Raw genomic sequence first — 21693 nt, 5'->3', positions numbered from 1 at the left:
AAATTTCATCTCAATTATAATTAGAAAAACTGAAGAAGTTTTAAAACCCATAAAGAAGACAATGACAATGAGTTCATCCCAAATATATGATCGAGGGCAATGCAGGATTAAGAAAGAAGAAAAGAATGAGAAATTTTACTCAGAGTGCAAAAATAATTCACTGCTTTTACCATACAAAACAACAGTAAACATATTTATTCAAATCAGACTGGAAATACGGTCAATAGTATGCCATCCTTGAATACTACGAACTTACATCTAATTTTATTCAAAAACAATTCATATTTAAGATTGGAACCGTTTAAGTTAAGATTGGTGAATTTTTAATACAAGTCATGGTGCACATTAGTAACATACTATGATACTAGTCAATGGTCTTAGTAAAACTCGTCGATTTATTTTGGTTGTTATGTTTAATAATAGAAGTTTAATTGAAATTTTGTGGGAATGCTCAATGTGGTGAAGATGATATTGAAGCTACTTAAATAGCAAGACATTCTCAATCATAATAAAATAATTATAATAAGCACTACTTAAAATGCAAAACTATATTTGTCGAGATATTATATTCTCCCTATATATAATACAACTATATTTCGAGGTTATTTCAATGCATTTGTATCAAATTTCTAATTTTACGTTAATTATTCTTTGAGGCTAGTTCAATGTATGTAGTTGGATCTAGTTTCCGATTTTCCATTAATTATTCTCTGAGGTTAATTCAATATAGTTGTATCAAGTTTTTGATTTCCCGTTAATTATTATTTGAGGTTAGTTTAGTGCAGTTGCACCAAGTTTACAATTTTCCGTTAGTTATTCATTAAAATTAATTCAGTGCAGTTCCATCTAGTTTTCAATGTTTCGTTAATGACTCTTTGAGATTAGTTAATTGCATTTGCATTAAGGTTCCAATTTTCCGTTAATTACTCTTTGAGGTTAGTTTAATACTTCTGCATCCAGTTTCTGATTTCCCGTTAATTACTTTTCAAAGTTAGTTCGCATCTAGTTTCCAATCAATTTCCGGTTATTTATGCTTTGAGGGTAGTTCGATGTAGTTACATCCGGTTTTCGATTTCTAGTTAACTATTCTTTAAGTTATTTTAATGCATTTGCATCCAGTTTCTGATTTTCCGTTAAATATTCATCAAGGATATTGCATCCAATTTCTGATTTCCCGGCCTGTTAGTTAATATATGATTTTAGTTTAATACAGTTACATCCAATTTTCTCTTTTCCGTTAATTATTCTTTGAAGTTAGTTCAATGCAGTTGCATCCAATTTCTGATTTTCTATTAATTATTTTTCGAGGTTAGTTTAATGCATTTGCAGCAAGTTTTCGATTTCTCGTTAATTATTTTTTGAGGTTTGTTTAATACAGTTGCATCAAATTTATGATTTCCGGTTAATTATTCATTGAGGTTAGTTCAGTGCATTTGCATCCATTTTTTTATGTTTCTATATTCGTTAATTAGTCTTTAGATTAGTTAATTATATTTGCATACAATTTTCGATTTTTCATTAATAACTCTTTAAGGTTAGTTCAATACATCTGCATGTAGTTTATGATTTATGATTATTTATGCTCTGAGATTTTAATTAGTTCGATGTAATTTCATCCGATTCGATTTCCGTTAACTATTTTTGAGGTTATTTTAATGTATTTGCATGTAGTTTCTGATTTCACACAATTATTCTATGAGGTTAGTTCAATGCAGTTGCATTTGGTTTTTGATTTCCTGTTAATTATATTTTGAGGTTAGTTCAATGCATTTGCATCCAGTTTCTGATTCATCGTTAATTATTATTTGAGGTTTGTTTGATGCATTTTTGCATACCTTTTCCGATTTACTGTTAAATATTTTTCAAGTATTTGCATCCAATTTCTAATTTCTCATTAGTTATTCTCTGACGTTACTTTAGTACAGTTGCATCCAGTTGCCGATTTATAATTAATTACTTTTTTAGTTTAGTTTATTGCATTTACATAAAGTTTTTAATTTCCCGTTAATTACTCTTTGAGCTCAGTTCAATGTATTTGAATCCAGTTTTCGATTTCCTTTTAATTATCCAATGTGGTGTGTAATACCAACTTTCTACTTATCCATATGTAGTGTCCTTGCAAACATGACATAAAAGTAAATTATGCTTGATTTACTATATTGGATCATCAAACATTATCCAGTTTTCGATATTCGGTTAATTATTCTTTAAATTATATACCTGACTCACTATGTGGGATCTTCAAAGATTATCTACGAATGGGTCTTGTCATATTAATTATTCTGAAAAATATATTCAACTGTATATGCATAACTATTATATACAGATATTATATTGCTCACTCATCCAAATTTCTTATAACATGAAAACCTCACGTACTCTCTATTAAAAAAAATAACTCGCCATTGATAAAACCCTTCAACTTCATTTGTTGTTTAATAATAGAAGTTTGATTGAAGTTTTATGAAATTGTCTAATAAGATAAAGTTCATATTGAAGCTACTTGAATAGCAAGGTGTTCCCAATTATACGAAAAAAGATTAGATAAACACCGTTTTAAATGCAAAACTATACTTATCGAGACATTCCCACAACATATAACACAACTATATTTTGAGGTTAGTTCAATGCATTTGCATCCAATTTCTGATTTTCTGTTATTTATTTTTTGAGGTTAATTCAATGTAGTTGCATCTAGCTTCCGATTTCTTGTTAATTATTCTTTGCTGTAGTTTAATGCATTTGCATTCAATTTCTAATTTACTGCTAATTATTCTTCGAGCTCAGTTAAATGCATTTGCATCTAGTTTCCGATTTTCCGTTAATTATTTTTTTAGATTAGTTTAATACATTTGCATTCGGCCAGTTTCCGATTTCTCGTTTATTATTCGATGAGGTTGTATTTGCATCTAGTTTCTAATTTCCCGTTAATTATTGTTTGAGGTTAGTTCAATGAATTTGCATCCAATTCCTGATTTTTCGTTAATTATTTCTTGAGGTTAGTTCAATGCATTTGCATCAAATTTATTTTTTGAAATTAGTTTAGTGTAGTTGCATCCAGTTTTCGATTTCCTATTAATTATTTGTAAAGATTAGTTTCACGCATTTGCATCATGTTTCCAATTTATAGTTATTTTTTTAGGTTAGTTCAATACAGTTGCATCCAGTTTCCGATTTCTCGGTAATTTAATCTTTGAGGGTTAGTTCAATGCATTTGCAACCAGTTTCCGATTTCCCGATAATTATTTGTTGGTGTTAGTTTGATGTATGTGCATTCAAGTTTTGATTTCCCGTTATTTATTATTTGAGATTAGTTTAATGCAGTTGTATCAATATTCTAATTGTCCATTAATTAATTTTTAAGATTAGTTTAATGATTGCATGTGCATCCAATTTCCGATTTCCCGTTAAATATTATTTGAGGTTAGTTTGATGTATTTGCATCTAGTTTTCTATTTCTCATTAATTGTTCTTTGACGTTAGTTTCATGCAGTATTATATATATTTGAAAATATTTGTTATTATTGGGGGTGGGGTTTTTTTCCAGTTGCTATTATATATTTTGTGATGTTATTTTTTGTATAATTTAATTTTCCATATGTAATTTGTTTTGGTTTGGTTTGGTATATAATTTATTTAAGCCCAACGTCTACTTTAACTAAATCAATAGTTATATAATTTATTTAAGCCAACGTCCGTTTTAACTGAATCTCGTTATTCCACTAAAATTGGAAATTATAAAATTCATAAATTTAATTAGAATATGTCGTAATTATTGTGGCCTGTGGCTTTTGAAATTCTTAACTATGACTAAATTTTACACCTCAAATTGATTCAACTTTATTTGTTAGACCCATATATATAGTGCATACAATACAATTTTATTTGTTTTTGGTGTACACTATTACTTATTTTATTATTAGTTTACTTTTTTTTTTTTTTTTTTTTCCAATACATATGTGGTTAACAAATGCATAAAGTAAATGTTCAAGCAACTCAATTTTTTTTTTCATTTGTTCTTTCGTAGTTTCATTATCATTTTCTAGAAAAAAAACTTTGTTATGTTAAACTTCACCTGAGATTAGTGTGGAAACTATTCTTTGTGGCGTAAGGGTTTTAGGAAAATCGTTTTTGGTTGAAAATATTGCTCTTTGCAATTTAGTTATTTTTTTTAGGTTAGTTCAATACAGTTGCATCCAATTTCCGATTTTCCGGTAATTTAATCTCTGAGGGTTAGTTCAATGCATTTGCATCCAGTTTCCGATTTCCCGATAATTATTTGTTGGTGTTAGTTTGATGTATTTGCATCCAAGTTTTGATTATCCGTTAATTATTTTTTGATGTTAGTTTAATGCAGTTATATCAATATTCTGATTGTCCATTAATTAATTTTTAAGATTAGTTTATTAGTTTAATGTTTGCATGTGCATCCAATTTCCGATTTACTGTTAAATATTATTTGAAGTTAGTTCAATACATTTGCATATAGTTTTATGTTTCTCGGTAATTGTTATTTGACGTTAGTTTCATGCAGTATTATATATTTTTGAAAATATTTGTTATTATTGGGGTTTTTTTTTTCAATTGCTATTATATATTTTGTGATGTTATTTTTTATATAATTTAATTTTCCACATGTAATTTGTTTTAGTTTGGTTTGGTTTGGTATATAATTTATTTAAGCCCAACGTCTATTTTAACTAAATCAATAGTTATATAATTTATTTAAGTCAACGTCCGTTTTAACTGAATCTCGTTAGTCCGCTAAAATTGGAAATTATAAAATTCATAAATTTAATTAGAATATATCGTAATTATTGTGGCATGTGGTTTTTGAAATCCTTAACTATGACTAAATTTTACACCTCAAATTGATTCAATTTTATTTGTTATGCCCATATATATATATTACATACAATACAATTTTATTTGTTTTTGGTGTACATTATTACTTATTTTATGATTAGTTTATTATTTTTTTTCCCCTTTTTTCCAGTTACATGTGTGGTTAACAAATGTATAAAGTAAATGTTCAAGCAACTCAATTCATTTTTTCCTTTGTTCTTTCATTGTTTCATTATCATTTTCTAGAAAGAAACTTTGTTATGTTAAACTTCGTCTGAGATTAGTGTGGAAACTATTCTTTGTGACGTAAGAATTTTAGGAAAATCGTTTTTGGTTGAAAATATTATTTTTTGCAATTTAGTTTTTTTTTTCCTTAATTAGCTATATGTTTTAGAAAAAGTTGGACATTCTGTGAAACTCTAAATGAGATTGTTTATTTATTTATATTCTACTTTTTTATAATTAGTAATAGAGTTTAGAAAAAATTGGAGTCTTTAAAGTGCTCCAAAAAATAGATTTGGATTTTTTTTTTTTCCTTAATTAGTATTAGAGTTTAGAAAAAGTTGGAGACTCGCCTTGAAAAATAGAGCCAAGAGGGTATAGCTATAATATATATCTAAGGAAAAATAGTTAGCCTATATTATAGCCTATTTTATATATTATAGCCTATATAAAAAATTGTAAAGAACAACCACACCACTAACAATATCTAGCAGTTTACATACAATTAGAGACTAGCTAGCCTCTGATTTAGAATATATAGCAGTAAATATATTGATCGATCCTGCCAATGACATTTGAGAACATGCATGGCTACGTACAGTTTACTTGGTGTACTTCAACATGTCTGTTTCACCACCAACTCCTAAATAGTGATGAAACGGAAATTTCTGGGTAGAAGGACCTACGTCCACCAGTTGAGAGGACGAGTTCCATTTACTTTGACAAAACTGATCCACGCCTTGTTGAGAGACAAGAAGCTTGTCCAAGAAGGACCAATCTCCATTGAACCTCTCTTGTTGCATAAGTCCAGCACCAGTATCCGTGGAGGTTAACTTCAGCAAGTTCTGAGAGCACTCGATGTCCATGGTGTTCAAGAAAGATGGGCTGACATTCAACTGATCAGGACTAAGCAACTGTGGCAGATGCATTGAGCTATCAAAGGTGAAACCGTAATGCTGCTGTGTCTCTAAGTGATGGCACCCGCTGCCTCTCTTCGTTGTGTGACTAAAATGCATTTCTTCGTGATTGGGAGACACTTCGTGATGAAATCCCCTATGATGGCTCTTCTTTTTAAATACTCTACAAACAACCCATCCATCTTCTTGCTGACCCATATGTATATGCATAAATTTAACAGTAAGATTCATTTATTTGATTTTATATCCAAAGGAACAAAAGAGAGGACGTGGTACATAGCTACAAGACTAGGTACTATAAATTTAACGTCGTGTACCTGAACTTCCAAGGTCATCCCTTGATCATCGTTGAGACGATACTCGTGCATGATCCAGTCAGTCTTTTGGCCATGAGGGGCTCTTCCTGTGTAGAAAACTAGGGTTTTCCTCATGCCAATTGTTTTCGAATTGCTGAGGTGAATGGCCTTGTCCCTCCCAGTGGCTTTCCAAAATCCAGCGGTTGTAGCACGATTGGTACGAGTTCCAGTTGGGTATTTCTTATCCTTGTGACTGAAAAAGTACCATTCGTTCTGAGGGCCTGACCCAATTCTACATTTCTCTGCAACAATGTCATCCATTAAATAAAGCTAAGTGTGCATATGATGATATATATGCGCATATATACATTGGTGAAAAAGGAAAACTGGAGTAATATGCATGCAGTATTTACCTAAAACTACATAATAACCATTTAAATATCAAATGACCGAGCACCTGATACTATATACAGCCTATACTGTATATAATTACTTATCTGAAGCTAATTATTAAAAAGAGCTAGCAGCAGATCGGACCTTTTAAATCCCAAGGCTCAAGTTTGTTCAAGTCGATGTCCCTGATAACGTTCAGGTCAATAGCTTCATAAGCCACCTTCTTCCTAAGATAGTAACAAAGAAGTTCCTCATCTGTAGGATGGAATCGAAAACCAGGAGGAACTGCTGCTACCTGACCATTTCCAGACATCATCTACCTGTATATATATATATATATATATATATATATATATAGATATAGATATATGTCTGGTATGTAGTCCTCTTACCGTTCTACCTATATCTTACCTGTAAAGTTGATCAAGAAGCTAGAACTCAGAGGAAATAGAAACTCTTTCATAAACCGACGTACACAGTATTAACATATATATGAAGTATAACCAATAAGTGAGTAATAACTTTTGTTTTCATCTTTGCACAGCTAGGAAAATACCCAATTTAGAGTATAAACTCTAAAAAATCAAGTGAGAGCTAGTACTGTCTTTGGTGAATTTGTTTCAATAAAAAGAGAAGAGAACAATATCTAGACGTACGTTTAATTGGATTTCAAATAAATTTTGTTGACGTTATTTCTTTATACATTTCTTTCACCATTTACGTATGGTGGGAGGATGCTTATCCCAACGTGCCTTGCATATTTCTTTTTTGGTGAGAACAAATCTTGGCATTTCGGTATGGAAATAATACCCTTCACTTAGGAACTATTTTTGAGCTTTGCACATGAAATTAAGTTTAATTTTTCCTTCCAAAAATGTGATTAGAAATTTCTTGTCACCAAAAATATAATTAGTTTAAAACAAAGGACTGAATTTTGTTCAAAACCAAGAGTGAAGTGTATAATCATACTGACAGAATTAAGAGAAAGCAAAGAAGACAGACCTCCAAAGTCGGTACCACGTACGCCCAAGGCAGCTCTAGTGTTAGTGCAGGAAGCGAGTATAGAGGGAGCTAATAATACCAAGGCACGGAATAAGGAAGGGGGAATACTGAAGAAAATGGGAGCGGACCAGAAATAAAGCAAAATTATTATAAATTAGGGAGGATATGGGAAGAAATGAAAAGGTGGAAGTCTGTGTTTGGGTTCGGAGAATAAATTAGTGTCCATCCTGGATATAACTGTATGGTATAACATTATTTATTATGTAAAGAAGAAGGCATAGAACGTTTACATTAGTTTATTGTATTGTATAATAGGAAGCTTGCCATGTTTCATCTTGTCTTCTCTAATTATTCCTCCTCTCCTCTTATGATAAATATATGCAATAGTTAACCCGTATATAAAAGATAAGGTAAGATGGATGGGAATGTACGTTGAGAGATAAGAGTATCATGATTCATGAGCATATTAGGATATGTCCGTTGAACAGGAGACCTGCCCACAAAATCGCCTCATAAGAATGAAGAATTCATGCAGAGCTGTCAAATTTGTTGAGTTATTTGCGTATACCACTTTTTCTTTCTTTATTTTATGACTCTATATAGGTTCAACCCTTCCATGTTCCATCCTAAATTCCTAAGGTACTTGCATCCGTACGTGATTTCTGGACATCGCATGCTTAGAACACACTAATTTCTTTTCTTAGTGGGCTGAGTGAGTGCACGGCACGCCCTTCAAGGTCCGGCCACGTCCATCCCCATAGAAGAAGAAGATCGAAGATATGGATTGCCTTTATTTCGGACTGAAGGGATTCCCACGCAGTCTTTCTCTAAAATATATATTCATAATTACGGAGAAGCCAAGCACATGTACCATTTACTTGTTAAGTCAGACTGAAGAATGAAACAAGATGCCGTTGCCTTTACGAACACTCACTACAAGTCTACAACACCACACAGAACATTAATTTCTGTATAGGTGCTAGCTTTGGTAATGAAGATCGTGAAGATGGAGCAGATGCTACGTTATCTTTTTCACTTTACTTCTTTACTGATAATCATTATTTTTCAATATCTGTATGCATGGCCTGAATAACGCATATAACATGTTGGCAATGCATTGCCAACTGATCTCGACAGTCCCAATTGTCTAAAGCATTTCTGGGTAAGTGACCAATATGTGTTTACACTTACAAGTCTCAACAAGTCATTCATAATCATTCATATATTGACCACCACTGTGGCACTGTGTCGGCCATAGTACCCCCTCATTAAACCAAATTACGGAAAACTTAATAACCTCACTCTCAAAAATCTTGGAAATGGGCAAGACGGCAACATAAAAGTTCCGACAAATATTGTAAAACTTCGCGGGATTTTGCTCTATGCTCTTGGCAGATCACATTTCTTTTGGAATCACATGCTGCCAAGTTTAACACAGAATAGTTCATCATTCCATATTTCAATAATGATTCCTGTAAGGCTGGAATCTCCGCAGATATAGCAATATTCACGACACTAACTAATATGCTTCAGATTACTCACGTACAACAAACAAGAAATCATCTAGCAGACTAGCATGAACTTGAATTACACAGCAAGTACAAAATGATTGGTCCTGGATAATGCTTAATATGGTCAAGTGTTGTTTCTTGAGATACAGTCAGTATGCTCGTTCACCAGCATTCATATGTGCAGAAAAAGTTAACAAACCAAAAACAAAAGGCAGTTCTTTACTTCTTTAATTCCCCAATATCCGTGCTCACTTCCATATCATACAAAATCAAAGGGCAAAGACCAACAGAAAATATAAAATACAAAATAATAGCAATCCAGCTTTGAATACACATCTTTTACATCAGAATATCAATCAAAGACAACATATTGTTGGGATGAAACATCACCTTTTCTAGGCAGAGTGGCTGAGGTCTACTTCTGAATACGGAAAAACTCACTGCTGATGATACTCCGGGTTAAATGCCAGTGCTTCCTGGTAAATTAACTCCTTAATCTGTTCCTCAGACAATGCATGCTGCTCAAAGTCAAAGCTGAAGGGTGTCGAGCAGACAGGCTCATCACTAATGTCATGCAGGGACGCTAGGTACGGATGTGCTAGTGCTTCTTCAACTGCAACCACAGAGAACAATACACACATAGATACATAAAGCTACCATATGATGTTCAATCAAACTGCAGATCTTTGCTGGGAAAACAGAACTCAAATAGGTGATTTCGTGTGTTAGTGGTTTTACTACCATAATCAAAATCGAAGCAAATGCACAACTTTGCCTCCACTTCTACAGTACAAATACTTTACCGCCACAAAAGATATTTATCAAAACAACCAAGGAACAGAGTCTCACTCTTACCTGTGATTCTCTGCCTTGGATCAAATGTCAACATCTTCTCAACCAGATCAACGGCTGCAGGATGGACATGTGGGAATCTCTCAGTAAACAATTGCCGGTTGTGGCGAGGAAGTTGTCGAATGTATCTCTTTGCATTTTCGTTCATACATTCTAGGTCAGCCTCAGTAGGGGTGCCAATCAGCTGCCATGTAATACACCAATTACTGGTATGGAAGTGCGTAAACACTACATGCATGCATGCATACATCAAACATGTTCCATATATATGTAAAATCATGTATTAAGGCATTCAACGCTACAAATGTTAACTATAGGCGTTTAGCCATTTACAAATCGAAAGAAAACAAAAGCTTCAGAAGCGCAGAAATTTGTCTTTTTTTTTTCTCACTGGGCCATATATTACTTTCATTTCCTGATTTAATTTCAAACTGGGAAGTAAATATAAGTTTGATGTCTGATTTTTTCTTCCTCTGTTTTTCTTCGTAATCATACCTCCTCTGTACTGAAGGAGTAAACAAACAATCAGAATCACTCTTCTATTCCCATGTGGGTATGTAACATGCTTTTCCAATACGAAAAATGACAAACTTGAATGGTGAACATGGAAAAAGGAGAAAGTTGAATATCCAGGAATTTCAGGGGTTTACTAAATTACTCGACCTACTCGTGATGCATGTAATCAGCAAGTCTCCTATGAATTCACTTTGTAACAACTTTAACCAGGCCACACCTGATCTTCAAGAATGAACGCTTCTTTTGCATGACAAATTCAAATTTCAGTCCATGCACACAGCCCATACTCAGCAGGAGGGTAGATTCATAATTATATCATCTCGTGTAATGTTTGGTTTCACTGCCTATGTGCCACCACATTACAGCACTCAGCACCAGTAGGTGACAAAGTCACAACAATGGAGCAACATAACGAGGCAAATGCCGATTCCAAACTTTTTCCACTTGGTATCCTCCCACTATAACATTAGCCAGTGCTTTGAGAAACTGATTGTCGGCTCTTTGCTAATGTAATGTCATAAAGACTATTATCTTGTTTTCCCTGTACGTTTCTTAAATTTTGGGTATGAGCAGTTTAGCACTCCTTGATCAGTGATAAAGGGTCAAAGCAGAAAGTGTACCTAGGTAGTGTTGCAAAAAACATTAACGAAACATGAAACATATAATGTATCCAGAATATAGGAAATCAACCGTTGTTGTTCAAGCAGAAGGCTCACTAGTTCCAATGCATAAGACACATAATCAAATTGTTTACCTCCATTAGTAATCGAAGCTGGTGCACATGGTCTCTCCCAGGAAATAACGGTTTCCGGTCCATTAATTCCATGAAAATGCAGCCTACAGACCATACATCAATAGCTGCACTGTATTCAGATGAGTTCAGTAACAGTTCAGGTGCCCGATACCATCTTGTCACCACATATTCTGTCATGAAATCAGTTTCAGAGGTGATACGGGCAAGTCCGAAATCGCATATCTTCAGATCACAATTGGCATTCAAGAGGAGATTGCTAGGCTTTAAGTCCCTGTGGAGAACATTGGCTGAATGTATGTATTTCAACCCACGAAGGATCTGATACAGAAAATACTGCACAAAACGTAGAGATCACAGAAATTTGTTAATTTCATTACAATATACAATTTTTTCTTGTCGAATGAGGAAAATGAGCAACCACAAGAAGACAGTAAATTAAGTAACTCGGAGAAACAAAACAGAATATTGAATTATGTGTCTGAGTTTCCAAACCACGTGCATCCAGGCAGTCATACATATCAAACGCTGGCTAATGTGAAAGGGAGTTTTGGTACAAAAAATGACTTGCATATATGTAAATGTCCATCCATAAACATAGAACATCTTACGTAAATATATGCATTGTTTTCAAACAGCAAAAATGCATGAATAATGACATTCACTAAAGATCTACCCTGACATAATTTTTTTGCCATATCCAATTTGGTAGTCTACTCGATCTCTATAGTAATATCCATATAATGTGTTTCCTAGGGTTTTTTTTTTCTGCTAAGGGTAATTGTACTGCTAGCAAAAAGAAAATTAATCGTCTTAAGAAATAAATCTAAAATAGGTAGAGAGTAAAAAGTTTGCTCTGCTGTCCCACCATTGCATCTGTCCATTTTCTAGTGGTTTCCAAGGGTTGAATCACAAATAAAATTGTTGAGAACTATCAGTAGTAGTAGACTTTTAGTCCCACACTGAGTAGGTAGGAGTCATAGTATGTGTGATATCCATATTTAAGGAGAGTGCTTCTATATGTAAACACATCTAAGTTAAATAAAACTTTACTCTTCCTAGAATTTCTCTAAAATAACTTTTCAGCTTACTCTCTTGTCAACAACTTTACTAGCGGGTAGAAACAACGGAATGCAAAGTAAGATAAATAACATGAATGTGCATGAAGCTACAAAACGATATACCAAAATAACAATGATGTTTGCACTTATTATGTGCTTTTAAAACCAAACATAATGCAGACTTAAAATATAACCTGACAATGTTCCTCAGATAATGCTTGATTGGAACGAATTATCTGATGAAGGTCAGTGTCCATCAGCTCATATGCAATATAAACATCATTAAATTGGAATCTTTGAGGAGGCGGTATTATATCTCTGATTGCCACAACCTAAATGATGAATGCAATTTCCATTAGCCTGTAATTCTCATGTCAAATTGAATAAGTACAACATAAATAAGATAAACAAAAAACAAAAAAATTGAATAAGGTGATTGCAACAGCATGTCTCAACGAGCTGAAACTGGAACTGAAATAAAATAATGTGTATTTGACCTTTCAAATTAAGAAAATTGTTTCTGCTCTAAGAACATAAGACATTGTAGGTTGTAAAAGCAGTTATATTCAGTTTGCTTTTAAGTTGGGTTCCTTTATTATGCATGAATGCCTTAACTCTAGATCCCCTATGTGAATGTTGATTTCGCACCATTCCCCCTGCTCATGGCGGCCTGGTTCAGCTCTTCAATCTGCACCAACATAGGAACATTACCATCTAAAAAACCCCTGGTCTAACCAAATAACGAGGCTAAATGGCCTAGATTTCATAGCCGGATGGGGAACCTAATCAGTAGTTGTGGAAAGGGTGGCTTTATCCATGTGACTTGACAAATCAACTAGCCTTCCACTGGCAGGCGATCGAGAGGTTATTTGCTGCTTGGCATCGGTGAAAGGACCACATAAGAGGTTGGAGAGGATTAGGAATGCCAAGGACCAGATCCCTATCACAAGAAAAATAGAAAAAAAAATCTGCTGTCCGATTAGTGGGTTAAATTCCTGAATCCTTGGCATTTAAAGAATAGTCTCAAGCCGTGCTTCTCTGAAGAAAGGAGCTCAACTCAAAACAAACACAATACAACTGCTGGATGAGTTTTGGCATATACAATAATACAATACAAGCTCAGCAATTTAAGCATTAATCGGTAGCTAATCGACTTAAGAGCGCATAGCGATTAGTCCTAGTAATCCAAATTCATTGGGAACTAATCGAGTGATTACATAGGAACATTACCATCTAAAAAACCCCTGGTCTAACCAAATAACGAGGCTAAATGGCCTAGATTTCATAGCCGGATGGGGAACCTAATCAACAGTTGTGGAAAGGGTGGCTTTATCCATGTGACTTGACAAATCAACTAGCCTTCCACTGGCAGGCGATCGAGAGGTTATTTGCTGCTTGGCATCAGTGAAAGGACCACATAAGAGGTTGGAGAGGATTAGGAATGCCAAGGACCAGATCCCTATCACAAAAAAAATAGAAAAAAAAATCTGCTGGCCGATTAGTGGGTTAAATTCCTGAATCCTTGGCATTTAAAGAATAGTCCCGAGCCGTGCTTCTCTGAAGAAAGGAGCTCAACTCAAAACAAACACAATACAACTGCTGGATGAGTTTTGGCATATACAATAATACAATACAAGCTAAGCAATTTAAGCATTAATCGGTAGCTAATCGACTTAAGAGCGCATAGCGATTAGTCCTAGTAATCCAAATTCATTAGGAACTAATCGAGTGATTATCCTAAATAAGAAAATCCACCCCTCCCCCCCCCCAAAAGTAACAGTAACACAAACACAAATATGACACCATAAATCAAAAAAAGCCGCGAAAGTACTTAAATTTCACCATAAACGAGCTTTTTTCTTGGTTTAAGACGAACAGTACACAATTTTTTTTATTCGTGTGAGAAAAGTGAAAGTTGGGTTCTATTGTGGGCTTTTTTGGTTTGTAACTTTATATATGTATAAAGGTGCTTCAACTGTTCAATATACAAGTTCAAAACAAAAGGTCACAAGAAACCGAAACTCATGGACACAATGTCAACCTATTCCTTCCTCCATGTGCACGTTTTAAAACACAACAAAATTCTGACTATATATATCAATCTCAATTAGAACTCATGAATATTGATAGAAAATCCAACATAGCCTCAACTGTTAAAATACACCCACAGACCTATCCAAAAACTCCACAAACCCCATCCAATACCACGGATTATGTTGGACAATATACATAGATTGCAATGAATACTAGAGAATTTCAACATACGCATTTATACATAACACAGTGCTACTTTTACACGTTACATAAGGTGAGTGAAGACAAATTGGAGATATGCAGAAGTAGGATTGTGTAAGATTTTAAAGCATGGAGTCGAGGCTTTCTCCATTAGGTAGGTAGCAGCATCAACAGAAGGTCCTTTCATTTTTTGAATTTGCAGAAGCTAAAAGTGAGGTAAAACAGAGGTAGTTAAAGAGAAACTGGCTATTATTGAATATATGATGCAAGTAAGGAAAGAAAAAGCAAACACAGAGAGATAGAAAGAATAACTGACGTTTTCATGATCCATGTGGCGGAGAAGTTTGATCTCACGAAGAGTCCGCTTAGCATCAATCTTGTTATCAAAGGCATTCGCAATCTTCTTAATGGCCACTTGCTCGTTCGTCTCCGAATTCAGAGCAGAACTTCAATTAAACAAAATGAATTAGAAATGAATCAGCTCAACAATAAAATAATATTAAAAAAAAAAAAAAACTCGTCCAGATCCTAAAACCATAGAATAGCAAAAACTGATGATGAATGGAAATTGATAATAGTTAACAAAAACTTATTGAGTGAATGAATGAATAGAGTTTAATTACCAGACGATGCCGTAGGCGCCCTTGCCGATGGGCATGATGGGAGGCCTGTATTTAACGGTGACCTCGAATATGTTGCCGAATATGTTGTACTGTATGAATCGTCCTCCGTGACTCAGTGTCGCCGGTATACTCTCTCCTCCTCCTGGTGGTGGCGCCGCCTCTCCCATCACTGCATCCGTCGACGGCTGAGATGCATCCATTTTTTTTTTTATTCTTCTCTTCTTTTAATTTTTTGTTTCCTCTTCACAACCTCACTCACTCATTCACTCTCTCGGTCGGTCGGGGCAACAAATACTTTCTGTTCCACTCCTCTTTCCCCCTCTTCTCTCTTTTTTCTACGCTCTTTATTTTCGTTTTCGTGTTTTTTTTAATGCTCGTTATTCTTCTCTTTTATTTTCTCTCCAGTCTCCACTGCCCAAAGGTTTGTTTTGGGGGCTATTTCTACATTCTGATCACACTTTTCAGTGTATTTTCAGGGGCCTTTTTTTCAGTCCGAACTGCTAGCAAAATATACCAAATTAAGTGCCTGCCACTTACATAAGTACCTGAAAAACAAACACACTAGTTCACCCCTAGAATAAAATGGCAAACTACTTATAAATGAGAGCGGTTCCCCTATAACCGGTACAGAGATCAATCTCTGTACCACACACACACACCCATCTCGTATCTCGACGCACACACACATCTCGGAGTACACACACAAGTATCGAGGCACACACACACATCTCGAATTTGAATGAACAGCGAGATAACACGGTTATAGAGATGATCTCTGTACCCGGTTGTAGAGATCTCGAGTCCCTTATAAATAAGGATTTATTCGATTTTGGTCCCACTTTTTCTATAAGTTTGCTTAATTTGTTTTTGACCCCAGTAATAAAGTAACAGTTGACTGGGTCAATTTTAACTGCACCGTAGTATATTTTTGAAATGACAACTTTACCCTCACATGACTTGACCATGAATATCGTAAAATTTTGATTTTGAAATCCAATATACACATTTCATTTTGATGATAACGATTTAAAAGTCCCAGTGGCAATTATCTATAGAACAAACATTAACCGTTTGGATTAAAATGTTTAAGGTTTTTACATATCACGAGAATGTGGCTTATTTTATTTCTTAATGATCCTTTTGTCTTTCTCATTAACTAGCTTACAAAGCAAACAAAAATCGAAATTTAGTCTACGGCATCGTTTCAAAAATGTTTTTAAGTTTTTAGTCTCTCCTCCATTAATAGACGGTGGGATTAGGGTTGTCAATGGATTTCGATAACCCGATAACTAAACCAAACCAAATCAATAAAAAATGATTTGGATTTTAGTAATTTGATTTGTCCTCTACCAACCCGAAACCGAACCAATAAGATATTGGTTTGGTTTTGAATTTGTCTTCCACCAAACTGACATGAACCCAAACCGATAAAATGGCGTTTTAGTAGTATTTATGAATAATTTTATATATGTTTATCAATTGTATAGCTAAAATTGATTTAATTTATAATTTAATTGATTTTATAGTTTTCAGTTCGGTTTCTGTTTGTAATATATGTTGTCGGTTCAATTTGGTTTCAAGTTCTCAATTTTCTTATCAGTTCGGTTCGGTTTCAGGTTCCATTTTCTTATCAGGTCAGATTCGGATTTTCTAGAATCCGACCCAAACCAATCCATTGACACCCATGTAGAATATCCTTCAAAGAAAATACAAACCTTTGGTGCACTGATGAGAACTTCGCTACCCCCATTGTATTATTTGATCTGGAGTTAGACATGAGCAAAAACCAATAAACAATAAAATCAGCCCTTTAGTTTAACGCACAAATTCACTTTTAGGTTTTTGATGTCAAGATAAGACGGGGGAGTCCAATGTATCCGAGAATAACAATATATATTGCGTATTCAACCAAGTCTTGAGTTGCATTCTCAGTGGTTTTATTTGGTTGACCACAAGCATATCCATCAAGGCAATGATGATGAATTGATGATGTTGATGATAATTCTTTTGCTGCAGGTGAATGTTCTCTTAGAAACTGCCGCACATTATTTATTTCCAAAACGGTAGCTTTATAGCATTCCTCGTGTGGATATGTTAGGTACGTCTCGTCCCCAATTCATGTATCAAGTGGTCAATAAATGAAACAGTAGAAGACAGACGGAAAGTTACGTGAACTGAAATGGAGCAATAGAAGACAATGAAAAGCACATGATACTTATAACCAGAAACAATCAAGCTAGGTTGGGTCCTTTAAACAGGACAAGCCTTTGACAGATAAGCACAACCCGTATAGGCCTCCAATCCTGGCTGCCCAAGTTGTTCTTCTTTAAAGCAAGCACATTTCCTGCTCATTTTTCCGGTCAAGGCAATTTCTAGTGGTCTCTGAACTAATCTCGGATACCCTACATCACACCAAACCTGAGCAAAACCACTCACCAAGAATAAAACAAAAATCAATCAAAAAATGTATCATGTGTATATCGATGAATAAATGCATACTCAGCGTTAAATAGTTATGTCAATGGGAACTGTCTGTAGCAATAGGATCTCTTACCTCTCCTCCCTCATGCTGACTCCACCTTGAATTGCAACTAGGCAATTTCGCCTCTTCAATTTTCTGTTTCTCCAACAATTGGGCGCCTCGAGCAGCTTTTGCTTCTAGTCCTTTTAAGAATTTTGTTTGCTGTCCTTGGCTATTATAGTAGCGACCAACTAAGTTACCTACAAATCTGAGATTCATTTGGATATAAATACTAAATAGGACTGATGAAGATGTTGCTGGTCAGAATGTACTTCTACCATCAGCCCTACTTGTTTGTTTGGGGACAACCACTACTCTTACTGATAATATCAGTCAGCTACTGTGGTCAGGTAAAGTGCAGCAGTGCCCATTCTATATTAAAGACTATTTTCTGTTCATCTGACATGCTGAGTAAAACCATAATCAAAAAACACATCCAAATATCCATGATGAAGTATACAATCTTAAAAATCTTATAAATTAGTTTAACAATGTTCAAGCATGCAAGTGAATTTCATCATCAGAGAGACCGATATGGACACACGCACTCACATAATTCGTGGGACACAGCGTAGGATGGGAACAGAAAATGTGAAGCCATTTGTTTTTCTTAAAACCTATGTTACATAGACACGCCATATTTTTTTTTTAAATCCGTGTCGGATCGACGTGTCCGTGTTGGACACATATAGTTTGTGATTTACCTCAAATTTTGATATTTTGCCGTGTCAGACACTTTGTATCTGTGTCAGATATGGACACACTAGCCGTGTCAATGTAACTTAGCCTAAAACTAATCAAGCGGAAACCATTGCAAATATGTAGTTTAAAATTTTAGATAGAAAACCATTGCAAGAAGTTCTTAAGAGCGTGATAGCAAAACCTTGAACTCCATCTGTGCATCACTTTCCAAGAGAATAAAGTGGTGTTGCCTTTCAAAATTATTTGACCAAAATTTGATAGAAGATAGTGCTAGCATAGAAGGTAATTGAAAGCAACAAATTTTTTTCAGTAAGAATGTAATATGTTAGAAAGCTATGCTGGACTTCATAGTGAAAAAAAAAACTGAATGACAAACATTACACACTAAACATTTACAGAACTATGCATCTAAACTGTTAACCATTTCAATTCCCTTCATCTATCTTTCCAATGACCACTTCTTGTACAACAAATCACAACTTTTAGGGAGAACAAAGTAAAAAGAAAAGGGGAAATCAAAATATTAGAGCTCACATGTAACTTCTGAAGTAGAAACCCCGCCAGTCGACAACACTCTTCACCTGGTAAAACCAAATTCAGAAAATAAGATACAAACATTCATGCAACAATAAATATTACAATAAACAGGCAAATGCAACTTTAAGTACCTCAACACTGGATAAACCGTGCAAGGAATCAATTAACCCATCTCCTGTATCATTGAAAATTATGGTCAACTGGTGCCAGGTATAAGAGCTATTTGTTTTTTCCTCTTATAAGTCATAAACCTCTAGTAGCCTCTCATAAGATGCATTCTACTAGAAATGTCTTAAAGAGGAGAGCCAAAATTGCCTTTACTTCTTTTTTATAAGTCTTATAGCTTGAAAAATGACCCAAAGGCCCCCGCCCATATACTCCTAGCCCTCATTTATCTCTTCTTCCCCAAACCACTATACCCTATCAAAGACACTCCCCCTCCCCTCCCCCCTGTGTTGCTCAACACCATGTTGCTTCACCATATATTGTTTGCTGCATATAAACGCATGCTACCCCAAAATTCTCCTTGTGAAGTAGGCAAGTAGCTACCCCCATTGTGAATTAGCTCCCCCAATTTTTTTACTTTTATTTTTTTGTGAATTCGCTTTCCCACAAGCAACGTTGTATACCTGTTATGTACGACCGATGTCACATTAAGATTTGTACATTGAGGATGTAATAGTGTCAATGGACCACTTCCAGCTCTCACAACTCACAACTGCAGAACCGACCTGGTCTGCAAATCAAGTTGTCCACAATTTCAGCTCACTTTGGACTCTAATTAATTGGGTATTTGGGTCTGTGTAAATCAACTAAATGGTTTAGTTTATGTATTGGTACTCGAAATTATGGACATTTCACAATGAGATAAAGTTAAACAAACATTCATAGTCGCACCGTCAACAAATCAACAAACAGATCGAAGAGTGAACAACTTAATAATGAGATAAACCAGCATTTACATGCATTTGTCCATCACCACATGGTCAATAGCATACCAACATTTTTTTATGAAATTCAATGTATGCCGTTACACTTTGATCATTATATTGTAATATTCATTGTGTGATAAATTTTCTCATGTCAGATTGATTTCTAATATCCGTTGCACGATAAATCTTTTTTCATTACAATCTTTTTTACATGTCAGATTGTAAGGTATATACTTTTGAAAGTAAGCTCATTTATAAGCGTGATCAAAGTGAACAATTTGTATTGCACATTTATATGTATTATGATCAATGTGAACAAGAATGAATTGAAATATAAATTTAATGATGGTAGTTAAAACAAAACATGGAACTCAAAGTTACCTGTAAAGTTTCCAGAGACGAAAGCACGTGAAGCATCCCTAGAGGTAATAAAGTTGTGAATCAACACAAAAAAAAAGTCAATGTGTAAACTCAATAAAAGAAGCTTGACGTGTACAGAGGTTGCTCCTCGAGGATGATAGTGTCTATGTAAAAATGAGTAAAAAGAAAACCTGCCTGCCAGCGAAATGATGGTAGCTACCTCCAGGACCATAATGGGGTCCACCTTTTGTTACATCGAACACGGAGCTGACGATAGAGAGAGATTCATTAATTTGATCAAAATAAACCCAACAAAAAAATAATAATAATGTGAGAAATACGGTGGAGGAAGAGAGACACCCGAGGATTCCTAAGAGAATGGGCAATTTAGTATCAGTGCCATTGTATAGGGCCAGCTCTTCCGGACTCCACATCCTCTTGAACAAGAAGAAAGCAGCGTTTTAGTTTTTAATTGGAAGTAGAGTGAGTGGAGAAAGTAATAAATATGAACAATTACCGGTTCCGATTGTTTAACCGAATAAATTTGGATAAGAACTGCGACGATCACGGATACAAGAGCGGCTCCCAAACCAATTAAAATCCCACAGCTCGTCCTCATTCCTAATCACTCCTCGTATGGATAACTTTACTTACTGCAAAAGAGTGAGAAGAAGATGGGATATTTAGGTTTGGTCCTCCCAAAAATGTCAAAAGATCGTTTATCGTTTATCCTTTCCCAAGGCTTCTCCTATTCAATGTTTTAATTTGGTTTTCAACTGAGTTGACCGTCACTTTCCATAATTTTCCTATTACCATAATACCCCTTGCTGTACGCAATAACTTCACACGCGTCAATATCTCAATAACTTGAATCAACGGTTAATGTGAACTAGCCGTTGCAAGTTTGAAAACTCCATTATCATCTCCTATTTCCTATAAGCTAGTGAAGGTTGTTATTAAAACAATATGGAATGAAAGGAATGGTTATACTAGTTTATAAGCTGGAAGGGGGAAAAACAATGGAATGAAAGGAATGGTTATACTAGTTTCTTGATAGAGAGGAGTCAAGGAGAGATAGAAGGAGGAAAAAGGGTATTGGGGCGAAGAAAAAATGAGAGAGAAGTTTATGACAGACAAATATATACCAACCAATTTGGTTTTTGTCCGCATACCTCCCTTTTGCCAAGATCGTTCGCTTCGCTTACTCGATTAACTCCACCTTAATGACTTCAAAGTTATTCCACTCCTAAAAGTTGACATACAAGATAAATTGAGGGTTAATTTTTTGTAGAGATATACAACACATGATAAATAATATCTCCACAAAAAATTAGCTCGATTGAATATGTTTAACCTTGTCAAAAGTTAGTATGAATTTAAAAAATTTGGGTCGTTAGATAACTTAATAACATTCTAA

At 34.6% G+C, this 21693-nt stretch overlaps 3 protein-coding genes across 5 annotated transcripts; all 3 read right to left on the bottom strand.

Moving 5' to 3' along the window:
• Positions 1-5561: 5561 nt before the first annotated feature.
• On the bottom strand, positions 5562-8015 carry SMB (NAC (No Apical Meristem) domain transcriptional regulator superfamily protein). The gene is made up of 4 exons (XM_086586591.1): positions 7676-8015; positions 6818-7084; positions 6302-6582; positions 5562-6173 (listed from the first exon to the last, which is right to left on the bottom strand). Exons 2-4 carry the CDS (start codon positions 6987-6989, stop codon positions 5670-5672), a joined length of 957 nt encoding a protein of 318 aa, XP_086442717.1. The 5' UTR covers positions 6990-7084; positions 7676-8015; the 3' UTR covers positions 5562-5669.
• Positions 8016-9389: 1374 nt separating this feature from the next.
• On the bottom strand, positions 9390-15797 carry LOC147474150 (mitogen-activated protein kinase homolog MMK1). 2 transcript variants are annotated; one of them, XM_086586581.1, is made up of 6 exons: positions 15225-15797; positions 14918-15047; positions 12561-12698; positions 11309-11641; positions 10042-10222; positions 9390-9799 (listed from the first exon to the last, which is right to left on the bottom strand). In XM_086586581.1, the coding sequence occupies exons 1-6, from the start codon at positions 15422-15424 to the stop codon at positions 9624-9626; spliced, it is 1158 nt and encodes a 385-aa protein (XP_086442707.1). In that variant the 5' UTR covers positions 15425-15797; the 3' UTR covers positions 9390-9623. The 2 variants fall into 2 exon arrangements, with proteins under 2 accessions (XP_086442707.1, XP_086442708.1); XM_086586582.1 differs by lacking the exon at positions 12561-12698.
• Positions 15798-17247: 1450 nt separating this feature from the next.
• MAPR4 (membrane-associated progesterone binding protein 4) lies at positions 17248-21273 on the bottom strand. 2 transcript variants are annotated; one of them, XM_086586583.1, is made up of 8 exons: positions 20794-21273; positions 20637-20713; positions 20472-20543; positions 20298-20335; positions 19116-19159; positions 18982-19028; positions 17779-17953; positions 17248-17642 (listed from the first exon to the last, which is right to left on the bottom strand). In XM_086586583.1, the coding sequence occupies exons 1-8, from the start codon at positions 20893-20895 to the stop codon at positions 17475-17477; spliced, it is 723 nt and encodes a 240-aa protein (XP_086442709.1). In that variant the 5' UTR covers positions 20896-21273; the 3' UTR covers positions 17248-17474. The 2 variants fall into 2 exon arrangements, with proteins under 2 accessions (XP_086442709.1, XP_086442710.1); XM_086586584.1 differs by having other exon boundaries at positions 17779-17917; positions 20794-20992.
• Between the last annotated feature and the right edge of the window lie 420 nt (positions 21274-21693).

The sequence above is a fragment of the Coptis chinensis genome, unplaced genomic scaffold, assembly GCF_015680905.1.
Source record: "Coptis chinensis isolate HL-2020 unplaced genomic scaffold, ASM1568090v1 utg1287_pilon_pilon, whole genome shotgun sequence".
Taxonomy (NCBI): domain Eukaryota; kingdom Viridiplantae; phylum Streptophyta; class Magnoliopsida; order Ranunculales; family Ranunculaceae; genus Coptis; species Coptis chinensis.
Note: the sequence above shows the minus strand (reverse complement) of the source record. Positions and strands in the feature narration are given on the sequence as shown.

Coding starts and splice junctions, on each gene's coding strand:
- MAPR4 (XM_086586583.1), bottom strand. CDS start 20,895: ATGAGGACGAGCTGTGGGATTTTAATTGGTTTGGGAGCCGCTCTTGTA. Junction 20,336..20,471: donor TACCATCATTTCGCTGGCAG/GCAGGTTTTCTT, acceptor TATTACCTCTAG/GGATGCTTCACGTGCTTTCG. Junction 17,954..18,981: donor TTCTACTTCAGAAGTTACAT/GTGAGCTCTAAT, acceptor AATGAATCTCAG/ATTTGTAGGTAACTTAGTTG.
- LOC147474150 (XM_086586581.1), bottom strand. CDS start 15,424: ATGGATGCATCTCAGCCGTCGACGGATGCAGTGATGGGAGAGGCGGCG. Junction 12,699..14,917: donor GCCACATGGATCATGAAAAC/GTCAGTTATTCT, acceptor TTCATCATTTAG/GTTGTGGCAATCAGAGATAT. Junction 9,800..10,041: donor TCCAAGGCAGAGAATCACAG/GTAAGAGTGAGA, acceptor CTGTGGTTGCAG/TTGAAGAAGCACTAGCACAT.
- SMB (XM_086586591.1), bottom strand. CDS start 6,989: ATGATGTCTGGAAATGGTCAGGTAGCAGCAGTTCCTCCTGGTTTTCGA. Junction 6,583..6,817: donor TGAGCCTTGGGATTTAAAAG/GTCCGATCTGCT, acceptor ACATTGTTGCAG/AGAAATGTAGAATTGGGTCA. Junction 6,174..6,301: donor GGATGACCTTGGAAGTTCAG/GTACACGACGTT, acceptor CATATGGGTCAG/CAAGAAGATGGATGGGTTGT.